Source organism: Ambystoma mexicanum, chromosome 4q (assembly GCF_040938575.1).
Source record: "Ambystoma mexicanum isolate Mex_15411 chromosome 4q, UKY_AmexF1_1, whole genome shotgun sequence".
Lineage (NCBI taxonomy): Eukaryota > Metazoa > Chordata > Amphibia > Caudata > Ambystomatidae > Ambystoma > Ambystoma mexicanum.
Window position 1 is genome coordinate 364,646,892 of NC_090928.1, and position 19,391 is coordinate 364,666,282.

Sequence of the window (19,391 nt, forward strand, 5' to 3'; positions counted from 1 at the left end):
AGCACCTGGAACCACTCAGAGTGTAGCTCCAACACCCCACCGCAAACAAGAAAATCGCTTTAGTTTCTTTAAGGTTTCTGTCATTGAGGTGAGAAGGTCATACTGGGACTTAAACCGTCCGAGGGAGAATTCTCTGTTTAGGCTGAATTTCCTAACCTAGTGAGTCCCCCAGCAGCTTTGCTGGATTTCTGGATTTCTTTTTTCCTGCCAAGAGTGAGACTCTTTTCCTCCCAGTCTTGGACATGATTTGTGGTGTTCCATTGAATGTTAATGTGTTTTATGGGCTATGGGGTCTCTTACTCCATAGGGTCTTGTGTGTTTTTACTATGTGTGTTACACAGCACCCTCCGTGCAGTAACACAGGGGCGTCCTAGGTGACCCCCACCATAGACTCCATACCCTGGAACTGACTACTGTCTCCCAGGGCATGTAAAGTCACCATTGGCTTTACTAGTCCCACATTTACTAACAGAACCAGTACCAACCATCATATTGTGGACGTACTGGTAGGGGCAATTCGATTGCCCCTGGGTCTGTTGTTCGAGGGGGCACTGTCCCGTCCCCCCTCGTCGAGTTTTGGCTGGTGGCAGTGGATACTACTTGTTATATTCGACCGCGAATATTTCTCTATGGGATTTTCCCATTGTTCGAGGCTAATACTTTTTCACATTAGTCTCTAACATACCGCCAGTTTATTTATTTAATATTAACTCACTGGTTGGTATTTTCTGCCAAAACTCAGTTTTAAAATGGCGTTTGTGTTTGCCTCTGTAACTCCAACCCAAAGGTCGAGCCCTTTGTTCCACTTTTGGCGGGCTTCTACACAGAAGGCCTCCAAAGTGGTGCCACTCTGTCTGGGTACCACAGGGGGTTTAGGCACCTTGGACCAGGTTGCCTTGTCAACTCAGGTCGCACTCTTGTGTGATTGGCCCAGGTGGTGAGCCACCCCGCTCACCACTTAGTATGTTTGATTGACAGCTAGGCTGAATGAATGGGGGTTTCTTGCATGAAAGCAGGGCTTTGGGGACTGGAACTTCAGAAGTCGGCACAGGACCTGAAAATCCGAAGAGGGAGAAGCTGAGCCGACCTGCTACGACACCACCGGTGGAGCCCTGCTGAATCGACTCACCACTTCCCAACGACAGAGGAGATCTCCCTGCTGGAGAGTCTTCTTCCCTTGACCGGTGGGCACAACCAGTTTGCTTTCTTCTTCGCATCCCCGGACGACTCGTGGTCGAATTGCCCGTGCTCTGCACCACGGCAGCCGGATAGCCACTTGCACCCGGACCGCGAATAAAAGGACCGCTCCTTTTAATGGAGGACTCTACAGCTGGTCTCTGGCCTGGTAGTGCAACGGACTCCTGTTTCCCTCTATGTCAAGATCCTCTCTCCCTCTGGACGAAACACTGCCTTGCATCCACTACCAGGAACAACTGCCCCTGCTGGAGCATTCTCACCATTTCAAGGTACTGTGTCCGCCAGGCCTCCCTTTCTAAAGATTGCTACAAGGTAATAATAATCCCTTAACCTTCTGGACTGGGCTGGCCGCCTTGACCATCTAACTGGTCCCTTTCTTTGGTCCAACTCTTTTTTGAACCTGTTACGAGACTTTTGTGCACTTTTGAACCGTGTGACCTTGGACACATTTCGACCGGAGCCTCTTAAAGTGGGTCCGGCCCTTTGAACTTTGACTTTATGGTTTTAACCTGCCTTTTCTCTCTTACTGTGTGCTGTCGAAAGTGTTGGGATCTGTTCTATCTTTGCCGTGCCTTTTCTCTCCCTTTTTAACCTGTTTGAGTAGTGTGTCATCTTAGTTAAGCGCTCACCGCTGTCTGGAAATAAGTGTTGCCTTTTCTAAGACTTGTCTATCATTCATTGAAGGGAGTGTATATCTTTTAGTGATCGTGTTTCTGAACTGCTTTAACAAAAGTGCCAGTGTGTTTATCTAGATGAGTTTAAATAAATAATTATATCTCTTTTTACACCAAGCTCTGGTCCGTGTTTGCTTGTTCAACTGTGTTCTTTTGACCTATTGTGAATACTCTGTATACTGCCTAACTCTTCTTGAGAGAAGTCTGACTGCTCAGCCACAGCTACCAGGTAAATCTGGGTGGTGCAGACTGCTACCAATTGGGTTTACTGCTAAATCCTGTAGACTTAAACTTTTTGCAGTGGTCCCTGAGGGAACTGCACAGGTTTCTGCCTAACACGGCACAACTTATTAAGGACGTTACGAGAAAACCTGTGCCTTTCATAACTAAACTTATCAACTCCTCATTCACAACTGGTACTGTCCCGAACAATTTGAAAGAATATTTGGTACTACCACTACTCAAAAAGCAAACCCCTGCCCCTGCCATACCCACGAACTTCAGACCCATCACGACTGTGCCATTTCTATTAAAAATTCTAGATAAAGTGGCCTATATTCAAATACAGAACTTCCTGGAATCTAACCTCCTACTAGGTTCTCGCCAATCCGGATTCCGTCCCCAACATGGTACAGAGACAGCCTTAATCGATCTCAAGGCCCAAATAGATGAGTTCAGAGATAAGGGCCAATCAGCCCTACTCCTCCTACTAGACCTCTCGGCTGCAGTTGACTTGCTTGACCACAAAGTCCTATGCAGCCACCTAGAGACTGCAGCTCATTTCTCTAAGGAGGCTATAACTTGGATCGAGTCATTCTTGAGAAACAGGACAATGAGAGTCTTTTCACCTTCTGCCTCAGCAGACACTATCCCTATAAACTGCAGTGTACCTCAGGGATCTTGTGTGTCACCAACACTCTAAAATGTATTCACTAAGCCCCTCTTCGACTAAATGGACCATTTGGTTATAGCCTACACGAATTATGCAGACAATAACCAAATCCTCCTACCTCTCACAGGAGATTACGTCGTGGACTTGGCTTTTGTGAATAGAATTTATGGCATTGTTCAGGCATGGATGGCCACCCATGGACTATGTTGAACGATGACAAAACTGAGTTTATCATCTTAGGCACCTCAAACCACCTATCCAAACTCAGCCCAGATTATGCTAATTTCACCATTGATGGAAATAACAAAAGTAGCAAAGGAAGTGAAGACCATAGGCTTCTACCTAGACGCCACCTTGAACTTCACTAAACAAGTGAACTCCCTAGCCTCTGCTGCCGCATACACGTGCAAACTAATCAGAGCTAGTAAACAATTCCTCTCCACTGGCAGCTGCCTTATCCTCGCTAGAGCCCTCATACTCTCTAAATTGGATTACTGTAACACGCTCTATATTGGTGTGAACAAACAGATTATACATAAAATACAGGTTCTCCGAGTCCAGAACAATGCCCTGAGAGCAGCACTTAAGATCAACAGAAATTAACATATTTCCTCTACTAGAAGAAAATACAAATGGCTATCTACCTTTGATAATATCCAACTTAAAATTGCCTCCCTCACATACAAGTGCCTTAATAATAGAGCACCGCCATACCTTACTGATAGAATCTGCAGAAAAACCTCTCTGACGGATCAGAACAGCCAACTCTAATTGCCTCCAAGTACCACGTTTCAAACTCTCCACTATCGGAGGACACATCTTCTCAGTTAAGGCTGCGCAATTGTGGAACTCCTTACCTCCGGGCATCAGAGAACACCAGTCCTTCCCCAAATTTAGACAGAATCTGACCAACTGGCTAAAAGAAAACGATAAATAATCATCCTGATAAACATTCACTTGACCACACATATTCTCCATCACGCATACCCTTCTGCATATTGACTCGTTTATCATGTATTAGTCCCCTTTGGACACCCTTTCTGATGTACTGTGATCACTTTAGTATCTAGCTGCTTATGTAATCTACAATGTATATCTGCCGATGTATCTCACGCACCTATTGTGGCTTATGCATTTCATGTACCCATGTAACTAAGCTGAACGTATCCTTGTATCCTGCGCCCTGATGCCCCTGGGTCTGGTGCGCATTATAAATAAACTAAACTAATTATTTCACTTTAAAGTTAGTTAGGGACCAGGGACTTCAGAGAAGACACCCTAGAAGGAATCGAGCAGTGGGCCTGAGTGAACTATTTGAGAGGACAATGAATGTTCCACCATATCACAACTTGGTTGGGAAAACAACACAAATTCTCTTGTGCCTATCACCCGCAAACAGGGTGGGACTTCCAGGGGACCCATTTGATGTCACATCCAGGGCGGGACTTCAGCTAGGGTGGGACTGTCAGGGGGGCCCCCATAAACTCACTTCTGGAATGGGACTGAGGGTGGTTACTTGAGATCGAAACACGTGTCAGCAATGTCTGATGACAATGACTGGTTCAATTCATGTTAAAATTAAAATTGGTTATTTAGGTACTTTCGGTTGCCAATTACCAATTTAATTTATGTTGAAATTAAAAATTGGTTACTTACAAACGATTATTTTTAACATTGCACACCATTTTTGTATTTTGGAATCTGGGGTATTTGCAGTATATCCCTGTTGTGTGAATAGCAGCCTTGCAGTACATATTATAATATGAATTTGTGATTGAGGTGCTGGTGAAATCCTGTGTTTAGGGTAGTGCAACTATTTGCATTATGATACAAAAGCATCCCCACTGCACTGCACTTTAAGATGCTGTTTGCACCGTCAAAAAGTTACCAAAAAGGTAAAAAGACAAAAAGGAAACCAGTTTCCCAGTACTGATAGTCTGAAAGACTAATCAGTTTTCCCCATAACAAAATGAGCAAAAAGGCCACAGAGTGAAGCTTAAGGCTTCACTTCTCTGTAAAAGTCAGAACAGGTTAAAAAACAAAACGTTTGGGGGTCCATAGAATATGGAGGAAAGTTTTCAAAAGAGAAATCTTTCCAAAACAAAAAGTGTTTCTCCAGCTATGTTGAAGGGAAGAGACCCCTAACAGACCAGAGAAGCCCCTCAGAGAGGATCAGAAAAGAAGGGTGCACCTTTAAACCCACATTGAGATGGCAAGGGTGTAGGAGATACAGGGTGAACCCCGGAAAAGAGCAGGTAATGAAGAGTTCATAAACGCCATTAATCAGCCCTTGGATTCGAACCAGAGAGACGTTCTGGCACAAGGAAAACATCTGTTTTCATTATTTACGGTATAGTGGCAATTTTGCTGCGTTGCCAACCCTGTGTTATTTTCTTGAAAAGAAAGAATTCTAGTTTAAACCATTTTTTCCCCATTGGTCTAGTTATTGATCCCTGCCACCATTTGTGACAACACCAACTGAAACAGTACAGCTCTCTGGGTCAGGAAACTAACCCAGTGAGACCACAGTGGGCCTTGACCATAGCCCCATTTTAGGGGGCATAAGAGTCCCCAAAAAGGCTGTGTCTGCATTGAGATCTGGATGGAACTTTCAGGATAAAAACAAACTGTCAGGACATTACAAAAAACAAGAAAATATTGAAGTGGAGTTAGTACTTTCTTCCTTACACCCAGCTAGACCTGGATTTCATTTGGTATGAGAAGCCTTTGAAAGCTCTGATTAAGAGCTCACATAGGCAAACTGCTGTGAAATTCACACATGGCCCACACGGGTAGACCACAGGACTTGAACAGGAGCTAGTCATTTGCTATTGCTTTTGTGCATTCCTTTGGGACTAACTGTGGATCTACTTGATTTTACCGAACCAAAAGGTTTGAAACCCAAAAGTCTGTTTTTTTTCCTTTCATTTTTCTGCAAATATATATGTGGGGGAGACCCACACCTTACCCATATACATATTTTATTCACTTTACCCCCACATATATATATATGAGGAAAATTGGGGGTTGAACTTTTGAGAGTAGGTCATTTTGTACAATTCCCTAACTGTACCTAGTTACCAGTCTATTCAGTACTAAGAGCCAATTGTTATTGCTCTGCTACTGGCCTAATCTGGTGGACACACCGTTTTCCCAATACAGTTGATCTATTCACAGCCCTCACCAGAGTGACGTGGAAAAATTCAACCAGACAATGGGGTATGCAATACAATCTCATAGCTTCAGAAGACTACAAACAATTTGCCTCATCCAATGGAGAAGAGCAGAAGAATGAGGAAGGGCAGGCAGGAAAACTTTAAGGCGATGCAAACACTTAAATGCATGCATCCGTACACTTCCCTGCATCAATTACAGCTACTAATGCTGCATTTCATGAAAGCAAAGTACAAGGTGTATCAACCAGAATTCATGCAATGTACCTTATCCAATAAATCATAAGACTTGTTCAGTAGGGCCCTCCAAAACTTAGCCGTCGGCTGGTCCGAAGTCTTTTCCACAGAATTTGCAACAACATTGATATAGCAAAGAACATCTTCCAACAACCTGCAAAACACAGCATTCAGTATACAGATAGTTAACAAATGTACACAACAGCACAAACAATTTCAAGGAGACACACTAAATGTGAGGGTTCTCAGACACAATAGTATTCATCTCCAAAGAATTCTAATTGACTATTTGTAAATTACCAGAAATAATGCAAGCACAATGGTTTCATTTATGACAAAATTAAAATATCTTTTATGACATAACTCTTGTATTTCTATGATATAAGATAGCCTGAGTTACCAACTTACATGTTATTCTCCTCTAATGTGCACTTTGAGTAACTAAACATTCAATAATCTCAGATAGTGGCAAACAGTAGATATCACTGTGAAGGCAGTTTTTGTACCACCCTCTGTTGAGGATGCTATAACTAAGGCTAAAACACCTGACAAGAAAGGAAGCCAAACGCCTCTTGAACATGGGTAGCATGCTCAGAGCAACAAGGTTTTAACTCTCAGGTAGATGTAGTGGGTCAACACAGAGGTACAATTAGTCCATACACAGAATTATAATTTTTCATTTATAACGCGCTTAATAATGGAGACCAGTTTCTAAGCGCGAGACAGAATTCAAACCTGTGTTGCTATGCGTTGTCTTGCTTTCAAGACAAACGCGTTGCCCCCGAGCTATCCTCCCGGCCCACATACATCTAGAAAATACACCACAAGTTCTTAATTCATAATACACAGTATGACAAATATATTAAGTATATTTAACAACAGTAATGCCTATACAAGGACTCACCTAACCTCAATGTCTATATGTGGGTTATTTGCCAAGGACCAGCACCCAACAAAGTAACAGGGGTTGGGGAGAATCAGGATATCGCAGTGTCCTGAAGACGCATACTAACCCCAGTAGATGTGAAAGGCCCTAGACCTGGCGACCAGCACCAAATGCATAAGACAAGGTATGAGATTACAAGGGAAACAATTTATCACCGGATGGGAAACTTAGCTTTACAATCCCTAGGCCTAAAACACAATTTTTCATTAATTTAGATCTCCTAGGTCCTTATAACAGTATTAATGCCCAGTCGCCTAGTATAACACATTAAGGCCACAGAGAGGATGGAACCACAATTAACTTTAGCAAAAGGTTCCTAGACTCAATTAACCATTCAGTACCATTTAACTTCCTGACAGTTCATGGAAAAACATGCACATTGTTACCAGTTGCAATTAGTGTTTCAAATAAATGTATCATTGCAATAAAAGGGTTACATTTAAAAATGGATCGAAAATCACACCTAAGTACAGAAATAGAGAGACCTGGCCCAGAGGTCACTGAACTCCTAAGGATCCAGTAAAAATGTCAAAAGGCAGGTACATATCCAGAGTCACTTTAAGGAGAGTTCCATAGGATACAACAGGAAAAGTTAAAGGCCCATCCACACTAGTGGAGGAAAGACTGATCTGCTTTACAGGTATGGAAGCTGCAACGATCTACACCAAAGAAGGATACAGAAGGACCAACGGGAGTGTGTTCCAAAGGGGCTGGAAGTTGGACCCCAGAAGACGACGTTGCAGCACAGGAGCACCTCGCACAATGAAGTCTGTGGTGAATCGGGTTTAGGACTCGCCTACCAGCAATCAATACCACATCAGTGCAGCAGTTCTCTACGAGGGAAGAGGGCAGGAGCCCAGATTCTTGAAACGGACAAGCTGATTAACACGGTCCTCCAGAAGCATCTGCACCTTCATCGCCCTTTTGAGACCAGGGCATGGAAAATTGATTATATGGTGAGATTTATTGCCACGCTCCCTCTCCCATACCTTATCAATCCGCCAAGATCACTATAACGTGCTTTCTGATCTGCGTTAACCCTGCTTCCATCCACTGTTCGTTTTGCCTGAGCTTGTCGTATTGCATTGCCTGACCTCGTCAGGGCAGGAGCAACGCGGCACCGAAGTGAGGCTGTGCCTCGTTTCCAAGCAACTCCGTTGATTCTTTATTCCACAACATCTGCCGGCAGGTGGATACACCGGCACGACGGCCAGACAAAGGCCCTGTTAACTCCTGTTAGCGCACCGGAGCGCGAGGAGTCGCCCCTTTCTTCCCAGATTCACTGGTAAGTGTTACCAGACCTGTGGCCATTTCAAATGAACTCAAAAACGTCTCTTCACTTACAAACACTGGGCCTATCCTCTCCCATATTGACATTCAACTAAAGTATAGACTGTATACTTCATCTCGATTGTTTTTGCCGGGTCCATGTGATAATATCGCCGCAAAAATATCGCCATACAAACATTTTGCCATATTTTTGCTGCAATATTACCGCATGGAACCTGCGGGGAACACCCCCGCAGCCCCCATATATTTTAAAAGGGAGCGGCGGACACCCCCGCAACCCTCCCATCCATTTGCCCCATAAATTATCCCCACCAAAAATATTCCCGCCGCCGTTCCAGATGACCATATGTACGCCGATATTTTTGGTGGGGATAATATTACCTGATGCCGTTTTGCCTGCTCTGAGATTGTTGCGCCTACTTTTGTACTATCTATTGTCTTAACCCACTGTAGCAAATAGTATGCTACTGCTATGCTGTCCACCCTAGGTGTGCTGCCCATATTTATAAGTCGGTCCAAGCCAACTCTGCTGATGTTATGTTCGCCCAATCCAATGATGGCACTTATGCACGCTAATGTTGCACCTGCCTAGTCCATCGATCTTAACAGATGTGTACCTGCTTATCTTGCCAAATGTAAGTCTATGTCAATGTCAATGCTAGACTAGCCTATTTCGCCAAATATACCTATCTACGCCAAGGTTGGACTAGCCTATTTTGTCAAATGTACCCATCTTTGCCAAGGCTGGACTAGCCTATTTTGCCAAATGTATCAGGCCTGCCCTCTTCTTAACTGCACCGGTCCTAACTACTCTCTCATGCACCAGCCTACGCTGTTGACTTTTTTTGGCTTGCCCCTCCATTGATTGGATCTACATAAGCCATTGTCTTACTGATTATACTATATCAGGCCCGTTTATCCCATTGACTAGACCAGCCTATGCAATCAAAGAAACAATTAAGATCTCTATCCCAGCATGTTTAGCACAGCTCATAACCTTAGCGCCCCCAGGTACACTACTCACACTTAATATCATATGTTGTTCCGTTAGGCTCTCTCCCCCCTACCACTGTTACGCTCACCTGGTCTCTGAGGCGGCGTTGGGGCATGGTTGGAGTCCTCCCTCGACTTGGCTCCCTTGGATCGACTCTCTCCCCCAGCTGATGCGTAACCAACTGTTCTGGATACTGGTATTGCCCCTGTTTAGTAATGCTGGGCTCTCCGTCCTGCTTCTTGTAGCAGGGGCGCATAGAGTGGACCTAGTTGCTTCACTGGTCCGTGAAAAAGGCGATCCAGACCGGCTGCGACCAACCAAGTAGGAGGTGGGTCTTTCGGCAATGAGTATTCGTTTGTTTTAACGTCTTTTGCCCTGGTTATAATAGTAATTCTTGCAATGGCTTTTCTCCAATAGGTGTGAAGATGACTGATCGGAGTCGCGGAGCGAGTCCGGGAATTCCCTTGAAGATGATGGAGCCCTCAAATTAGCTGGTAAATTGGCCTTTAAGATAGATCTCTAGACTCAGGTGTGGAGCGCCCAAGCGTTAGGTATTTATGTGACTCCTAACCTGTTGTGTTCTTTTTCCCTTGCAGGAGAAGTCTGGCAATGTCGAGCGGAGTCTGGTTGCTCGAAGGTCGATCCACGGCTGCAGGATGGAGGTTCCGCAAAGAGGAAGAAAAGAAGCAGAGCTCCCGCGTAGCTGGATGCCCGGATCAGGTGAGGAAAGGCTCCGATAGCGATGGGAGACAGCTAAGATTCGCGCACAGCGATGGAGCGGCTGGAATCAGGTAAGGCGCGCTTTCAGCGATGGAGAGGCTGGAATCAGGTAAGATGCGCCTTCTGCGATGGAGTTGCCGGATTCAGGTAAGGTGTGCCTTCAGCGATGTGGTAGCTAGTTCAGGTAAGCTGCGCCTTCAGCGATGGAGATACTGGAATCAGGTAAGATGCGCCTGCAGCGATGGAAATGCTGGAATCATGTAAAATGCGCCTGCAGCGATGGAGATGCTGGAATCATGTAAAATGCGCCTTCAGCAATGGAGATGCTGGAATTAGGTAAGATGTGCCTTCAGCAATGGAGATGCTGGAATCAGGTAAGGTGTGTCTTCAGCGATGGAGTAGCTGGAATCAAGCAGATGCACGACGCGATGAGGAACAGGTAAGGACAGCGGTAAGCGTAATGCGGCAGAAACCAGAATAACGCAAAGCGGAGGCATGTGGGCGGGTTGGCCTTAAATAGACTGGCCCTGGCCCCTCCCTTAGGCCCCGCCTTGTGGCTCCACCATGCCACTCCCAGAGATCCTTGCACGTGCCTTCCAATGATTGTCTATGGCCACGCCCGGCCCTGATGCACGTGCCTCAGGCACAAAGTGTGCAAAGCACACTTTTCCATGAGCCTGGAACCAGAGGCGCCAGGACTGGGTCCATTTGGACCCTGGGGGTGAAGGAGGCCTGGGCCCTTGTCCAGTGGCCATGACAACCACCTCACTATGACTATAGACGCTCTATCCAACTATGCACAACCTAGTACCGACCTGAGTTCATTCCAAAGTAATCCTTGTAACACATATACTAGGAATACTAGACTCTGTTCTAGATTAACCAACCTTTTTGAACCCCTTGCCAGATCTCTGCCCCGCTCCAACAGAAAACCTATCGCTCCCATCAGCCAAAATACTACTAGTGCCAATCCCACTGTTAATAGATCACCTCTCCATGTCACCACGAAGTACCGTACTGCCCATCAACCTAAGATAGGGGATTCCGCAACCTCCCACTTACCAGCCACAGCTCTCCCTACCCCCCCACTTAAGGGGGCTCTAAAGAATGCCAGGTTTCTGGTTGCACATGCCACAGAGATTGCCAACCTGATTTTGGCAGAAAACCTTGACTTTCTTACCATCACCCAGTCGTGGCTGCATGATGCAGCAGGCCCTATACTCACGTTAGCAGTTCCTGACAGTTACACAAGTCTTAAACAGGACAGACAAAGCGTGAGGCGGAGGCATCGCCTCCATCTCTAAATCCAGCCTCTCCATGAGACTTGCAAGTTCTTACAGCTAAACTTCCACTTATCAACTCCCAGACCCTTACTATTCCTCTAATGTATAGACCCCCTGGCCCCATCGGGACCTTCGAGGAGGCCATCTTATAGTATACATTCTAACAACCTTAAATAAAGAGAATTTCCTCAGCAGCTAAAGAATTTTTTTTCACCCTTGGGATCTCATCATAGAACTCCTCATAGTTCGAACAATCATGCGCTTGCTCATCCTCTGCCAATGGCTCAGCTATGAACCTGGCAGGGTTCACCGTTTTGCATCTAACTATTTTAATCGTCAGATTCGATATGACCACCACATAATCAGAAGCTCTTTGAGATGTTAGTGTTCCTTTAGGTTTCTCCAAAACCAGAAATAATGCATGCGCAACAAACATTGTCATGGAACACCCCATTATTATGCTGGCAGACTTTTTGATGGCGAATGCGGCGGCTGCCAGAGATTGTTCACATGGGAAGTGACTCCTCATTACTGGTCTAAAAATCACACTGTAATATGCTAAAGGCTTTTGCCCCAGTGTTTTTCTCTGTGTAAGCACTGCTGCCATGACACTTTCATTTGTATGAGAAAACAGGAAGAATTCCTCAGAATAATTAGGAACCCCTAAAACTGGTGCTGTGCACACCGCCTTTTCAATTTATCAAACCCTTCGCCAATTTTCTCAGTCCATATAATCTTCTTTTGATATGCTTGTGCCTTCTTCAATGCCTGTAACAATGGCTTTGTGTATGAACTATAATAAAACACCCATGCTCTCACATAATTGCATAAGCCAAGAAACTGTTGGATATGCTTTATCCTGTGCGTTTTGCAATTTTCAAAAATGCCTCATCCCTCTCTGGTGTAACTTTCTTTCCCTCATGCGAGATCAACTGGCCTATTTATAGCACCTCTTTCTGACAATATTGTAACTTCTCTTTATCAACTTTATATCCTTTACTTTATATCCTTTACTATTATAGCCAGGATAATCATTAACTGCACTGAATCACGTCTGCACTCCTCTTTTGATGCACTACAGACCAAAAGTTCATCCACATATTGCAACAAGACACTTGGCAACTCAATATTGCTCAAGTCCATCTGTAGAACTCTACTGAAAATAGATGGCGACTCACAATACCCTTGTAGCAATCTCGTGCTTTTCAACTTAGTCTCTATAAACGTAAATGACGTCAGATCTTGAGAATCTTTATGCAACAGGATTGAGAAAAACGCATTTTTCAAAATCGATCACTGTGAAATATTGTGCATCAGGGGAATACTACACAAGATTGTCGCAGGATTAGGAACTAGAGGGAACTCAGCATCTACATTCTGGTTAATCGGTCTCATGTCTTGAATTAAATGCGAGGACCACCCCCTTATTTTTTTTACTTTGATACACCGCAATATTACATGGTGATTCTGACGTCACTAAAATGCCCTGATCCATCATGGCGGATATCGTTTTGAAAATACCCTCATTTGCCTCTCGGGACATAGGAAACTGTCGTACCAGAGGTATAATTGCTCCTGGTGTCAATGTAATCTTAACCTCTCCAACCTCCATGTCATAAGGGCCTGTAGACCATAAAGAAACTGGCACTTTTGCCATATCGTCATAAAAATAATATAGGGCAGTGCCACACCGTCGTCATTTTCTGTGGCTCTTCACGTCTTTCTGCTGTAACCCAATAGGTAATGCTCATCTCAAAGATTACCTTGTCATCTGATGGGTCATCCTATCCTTAAACAGGTCCTCGTCAGTGACGTCAGTCAATCTATAACCTTCTCCAATAGCAATCACTGTGCTCCATCTTCTGCCATTATCAAATCCTTCAAGCATGGCCAATTATCCTCATACTACAGCTGCTTGCAACTCTAAAGGAAAGATTTGTCCCCCCTTTTTGTCCATGGGATTCCTTGGTCCGAAGCCAGGCAGCCATGTTAACAAAATGCGTACCCCATAATGGAAAACCTCAGGTTCTAACTATACTCGTTGTATAGCTATTTGTCCTGTAAATGCCATGCTAAAGTCACTCACATTTAAATAATGTATCCCTGGTGTAGAACACACTATGCATTCATCAGTAAAAGAAATCGTGATGTTCAGTTTCATCATTAAATCTCGACCCAGTATACTAACTGGCGTCTGTTTCAAATACAATAATGGAACAGACATGTCACATTCTCCTATAGAGACTGGCAATTTCACAGTAAAAGGAACTCTAGTTATAGCTCCTGTGAAACCTTGAGCATTCATGGCATTTCTCGTCATTAGAAATTTCCCCTCAAGTATACATGAGCAAGTTGCTCCAGTATCTATTAAAAAAGAAAAAAAGATTTGCCTCCTATTGTGACGTCAACACTCGGTTCCTCTCGAGTATTAGGCATTACAGATAGTACTGAACACATCAAGTCTCCCAGTGAGCTGTCCTATTGTGGGTACAGGTGTATCCCTGTTCCCGTGAAAGGATTTTATCCCTCCATGATGACACCCCCAACTCTAGGAGTCATTAACTGTCCTGTATTTGAACTTTGCTGTACGTGCATGGGCAAATACTGCACTGCCCTTGTGGCGGATTCAATGGTGCTTGCTGCGTTTGCAATGGCTGCTGCGTTCGCAGCTCCTGCTGCCGATATGCTGTTTGATCATGGGCACCGCCATCCCAACTCTGTGTACCATATACGGGCGGAAAGACAGCCCCCACTCTTGAAAATTGCCCATTCTGTACATACCCTTGGCTTCCACACATTCGTGCTATATGTCCGGTCATTCCACATGTCCAACATACAGGGGGAAGTCTTTGAATGTGCCCTCCCTGCATGCCCTGATTATCATTCTGCATAGACTGGAACCCACCCTCGTTATCCTGGAAGTTTCCCTGATTATTCTGAAATCCTCCACTATCACAGAAATGTCCTCTTCCTCGCTGTGTAAATCCATTCCCCTTCTTGATCAAACTGTCGCTGGTTATTCAACTATGGCATACCTGTTGCTTGCTGTGATCCTGGCCCTTCTCCATAAGTCAACATTGCCCCTTCTATAGCATACTTCGACAGCTTTTTCTGTACTAGCTTAGCCTCCTCAAGCTTCCTACTTCCTTCCTTCTTTTGGTTTTTCTCCTGCAACAATACGCATTGGTCAGTTGTATTTCTGGCCACGGTTTTGCCTCCATAGCCACTAGCTTCTTCAATTGTCCCTGTAACTTGTCTGGCAACCCCTGACATAATATATGATTGAATACCTAGATTGTCCCCACAGTTTGCAAGTTTTCAAAGACCACTGCTCTTGGAAGGAAATTTTGAATATAAATCAACAGATTTTCCCCTCCCTGCATCTTTTGTGACATTATAGCTCCCATATCCGATGTGTCTGGGTACTGCACTCTAAGCGCTTTCCAGACTGCCGCTCTGAAATTATTAAACTGTGCTCCATCATGAGCAGTGTTCTGAGCAGTAACACCTGCTGATCCTGCCCTCGACCAAATGTCTGCTTTCTCCCCAAGTATAGCTGCTAGAAGACCTTTAATGTCCCTTAGAGACAGCATATTTCCTCCCATCATTTTCTCTAGTTCATAGATCCATTTTCTGGCACCTGACGTTAAGCTCGAGTTTGCATCTTAAATTATCCTTATCCACCTGGGGCCATGGAATGTACTGTGGTCTGACCCCTCCTTTCTCTAACAATGGGAATTGCGAGATCCCAAAATCGCACTCACCCCCCATCGACTGCCTGTCCATAGCAGGGACAATGGCTCTGCACCATCTTGTTCCTGGAAGTGACCTTAATCTGCTTACATAGGGATGGCAAGTCCCCCCTCATGCGTAGGTTGATCTAGCTGCGCCTGTGATTCTGGCGTCCTCGGTTTAGGTAGGTCTAGATCCAACCATCTCACTTCTATTTGTCGGATAACAACCCTCAGGACCTCATGAACTAAATCCCTCTCCCCTCGGAAGGTACCCCCGTCTTCGTCGTATATATCCTATTCATATTCAGCCTTTCAAAAGACAAGGCTTTCTGATCGAAGTTAAATGAACCTCACACTTTTACTAGTGCTTGCGTACTCCCAGATCCATCACTTTTTCCCTTATTATTTTATCCACTTTTGGTCCTCATATCATGATAAACCTTGTCAATTTTATCTCCAATATCTCCCAAGTCATAATCATCTTCTAGGTCTACTAACCTGGACGGCCCTGGCACTGGCTCTTGTGCCGGGAAGAATTCCTCTATGTCCTCCCATGCCACTATTGGAGTAGGCTCCATTAATTATTTTTCTATGCGATCAAGATCGCGTGCCTTTTGCTTTCTCTTTCGTTCTGTTTCCTCATTGATTTCCCTTAGTTTTTTTAGATTCTTCTCTAACTTTGTCCTCTTCCTCTCTTTTCATCCCCTTCTTTTTCGTTTGCTCTATGCACTTCCTCATCCTTGCATCTTTGAATTCTTTTATCTCTCAATTTCTGTTCTTTTTTCTAATCTAGCTAGTTCTTCGATTGCTCTCTGCCTGTTATCATTCCTTTGCTCCTCTGCTTTTTTTCCTGCTTTTTCAGCTGTTCGTCTTGATACAGCTGCCTTGGTCTTCTCTTTCTTTTAGCTTCGTCTTCTTTCAATCGTTTCTCTCTTTCCTGATCTTTCCTATTTTGTTTGTCCTGGTCTTCCCTCTGCTTACTTCCTCGATGCTCTTTCCATCAAGTTTGAGAAATATCTGACCACCTATCCATTCGTTCTGTATGAGTACTGCCTCGTCAGTTTTCTCTTTTTCCTTTCCATTTCTTTATTTCTCTCTCTATGTCCAAAGACATAGCTGGCTTGTCACTTCTCTCTTTATCCCTCTTCTCTTTGTTCCATTTCCCCCATCCCATGGGACTTTAGGGATTACATTTCTCTGTTTTTTTTTTCCGGACTCGTGTCACTGCTACATGCAAGTGACTTATACAGCGGGTTGCTACACCCTGTCGTTGCCTTAAGGTCTCTTAAAGGATATAATCCTTCATCTTTTAGACTATCGCTGTTTATCTCAGGCGCGGAGGGGAGAGCAGAAGGCCCCCCCTTCTTAACACTGGATTAGCATCGAGTCCTCAGGAGACGGGTCTTTCTGTTCTTCCTGATACATCTTCCAGAGCTCTAAGCGCGCTCATTTTTTTCTAACATTTTCCCTGTGTACGCAGTATGCAAATACGTTGTCATGTGCAGCAAAACTGCTTTAGACAGTGATCCCCCTTGTGGCCATGACATGAACATTTTATCTGCCGTACCCTTAAGCCATTCTGCACTGTACTGCTTCAACTTTGGTGTCAGGATTAGTCAGGCGAGTACAAAGGCAGCGAACATGGCAAGGGAAATGTGCACTAAATCACACAGTGAATAGCTTCAAATTAAACTACGTGCACACAGGAACAACGACTCATGTATGCTAGAACCCAGGAGTGCAAATAGAGTGTGACAACAAAACCAATATATGAAAAGGGATGTGGGGTAAGCACCTGACCGCGAGGAAAGTCGGCAAGCGCCTTACCCCCAATTGCTGTTACAGGTACCGACAGCGCTAAACCCACGTGGAGGGCAAGCAATGACAGGATCTGTGAACTAACACTCTTGATGGTATTAAATAAGGGAACTAAAGAACAGTACTCACGAGGACGAGATAAACCTCTTGAATGTCAGCTAGCCCACGAATCCTGTTGATGAAACTGGGACCCAGAAAGGCTATAACAGCAATGGGAGGAAAAACTAAATACCTAAGTTGGAATAGTGTTTACAAATTAGTGAGGAAAACCTAAGCATTCACACAGGAGCTAGCTACAACCGCACACCACACCTAAATATCAAATGGGAAATAAATGCAGTTGTGCAATGGAAAACATGGAATGGATCCCAATGGAAAATAAGGATCAGGAGCAGGGAAAAACGAAATAACCAATGCAAACTTCCCCCTACCCCTCCAAGGGAAAGACAGGATGCTAATCTAAGAGGAAGGCTAAGGCATACGGGTTTACAGCAGCAAAGGACAGAGTCAAAGAAATATAGAACACAGACAAACTGGGCTGCATCTAAAAGGGGAAAGCACTGAGAAATGCTGCCTGCAAACAGAGGAAGACAAAAAGGGAATCAAGGGAGCAGAAATCAATTAGCGCATGAATCCGAGATTCAGGGCGGAGGAACAAGAAAACAGGAACTAGAAACTAGGTACAAAGGCAAGGAACAAGGAACAAGGGACTAGTCACAACAGGAACACTGCAAACGATGACCAGCGCTGGACTGAAGTAAGACTGAGGCTTTTAAAGCTGCTTAACGAGCACACGCCTCAGGTGTGCCGATTGCTGCACCTGCAGCCACAGCTGTTACCTATCCTCCACCCAACCTTGTCCTGCAAGGGTGGAGGTGGAGCAGTGGGCCAGGCATTCTGGGAAGCATAGTCATTTGGTTAAAGAAGCATGCTGGCTGCTAAAAACCTGGAATGGATCCGGAAGGGAAGTAGCTTGGAAAATAGGGATTTAGCGCTCCCAATTCATCACAGCACTGTAGCATAAGGTTCGGAGGAAAGGTCCAGTAGGGAATAAACCCCAAATCATGCCCCCAAGTGGTGGGAATGGGAGCGAAGGGAGCGAGTCGTGACATTTGGTGCGTGCATTGGCAGCTGTCTACACAGGTGCACGAGTGGAGTATTATCCTCCATCATGACGTTTAGTCACTATCGACTATCACAGTTCACTGTTACTTCACACAGAAATGCTTTCCAGAAAAACTCCTCAATATGAGCATGCACCAATCGTCGCAGCACCAAACCTTTATATCACGTTAAACATTCCCAGGCGTGAGCATATCTCTGCCACCAGAACTACATGCAAATGGCTCACCATCCAACATAAAATCGATCTAAAATCCCTCTGCCTCACCTACAAAGCTCTCAACCATCTAACCCCCCCTTACCTTACTAACAAATTCACCATGAGAACATCCATTAGAACCACAAGATCGTCCAACACCCTATGTCTTACAGTACCCAGATTTTCCTCTAAAAGAGCCGGTGGTTCTAGCTTTATTGTCCTCGCCTCCCAACTCTGGAATACCTTGCCTCTGAATATTAAGGCGTCCAAATCCTTCCAGTCGTTCAGGAAACATGCCATTGGTTGGCTCCTGACAAAAAGTCAACCTTAAGTTAGACCCAGCTATAAACTGTACATATTGCACATGTCTATTTTGTCATCATTGTCGGCCATCACATCCATTGTCTTTATATGTTGTCTATACTTGCTGCCGTACTATTATTGTTATTCTATGTACTATGCCTGTAACCTGTACTAAGCGCCCCTATACTCCCGGGTCCGGAGCGCTATAGAAATAATAAACAAACACATTTCAATCTGCTTATTCACTACACATCAGTCACTAAATTTCCAAATCGCAACGTTTCCGCCACAGTCCATTTCTTTCTCATTTTTTAAATATTTAATTTCTTATCACATATATCAGATACAATATCCAGACAGACAGGACGACACTGATAGACTGGCCGGCCCACATACACTGTTGCCAATGCTCCCCGTGACTATTCTTTGCCCCAACAAATGACTCAGATGAAGTATGAGCAGTCCTCTTTAACCCCACCTTGGGTCGTTCGTATCCTATAATGTCCCTTGGACTTTAGGACAAGCAGCTTCAAAACGTCCTTGACGTAGGATTATGGGCTCACTCTATAGGTCCCTCTTCGCCTATATACTCAAATTGCGATGCTCATCATCTTAAACTAAGATTAAACATAAAATTCCCCAACAAACCCTCTGCTCTGTTCCTCAATCCTTATTTTATCAATCTTCTCCATTCAATACTCGTTCAGTTTGCCATCTCACTCAGTCTACTCACCATTCACGTTTTTTTTACTTCCGGCTCTCGGGATCGTCTCCTCCTCTTAACTAGCCGTTTCAGCCTTCAGAACGTT

At 44.5% G+C, this 19,391-nt stretch overlaps 1 protein-coding gene across 2 annotated transcripts in view; it reads right to left on the minus strand.

Moving 5' to 3' along the window:
- HEATR1 (HEAT repeat containing 1) overlaps positions 1 to 19,391 on the minus strand; it is a 1,158,897-nt gene that overhangs the window by 175,419 nt on the left and 964,087 nt on the right. For both annotated transcript variants that reach the window (XM_069607931.1, XM_069607932.1), the window contains exon 34: positions 6,204 to 6,327. In XM_069607931.1, coding sequence (XP_069464032.1) covers positions 6,204 to 6,327 — 124 coding nt within the window. The remainder of the gene's footprint in view (positions 1 to 6,203; positions 6,328 to 19,391) is intronic.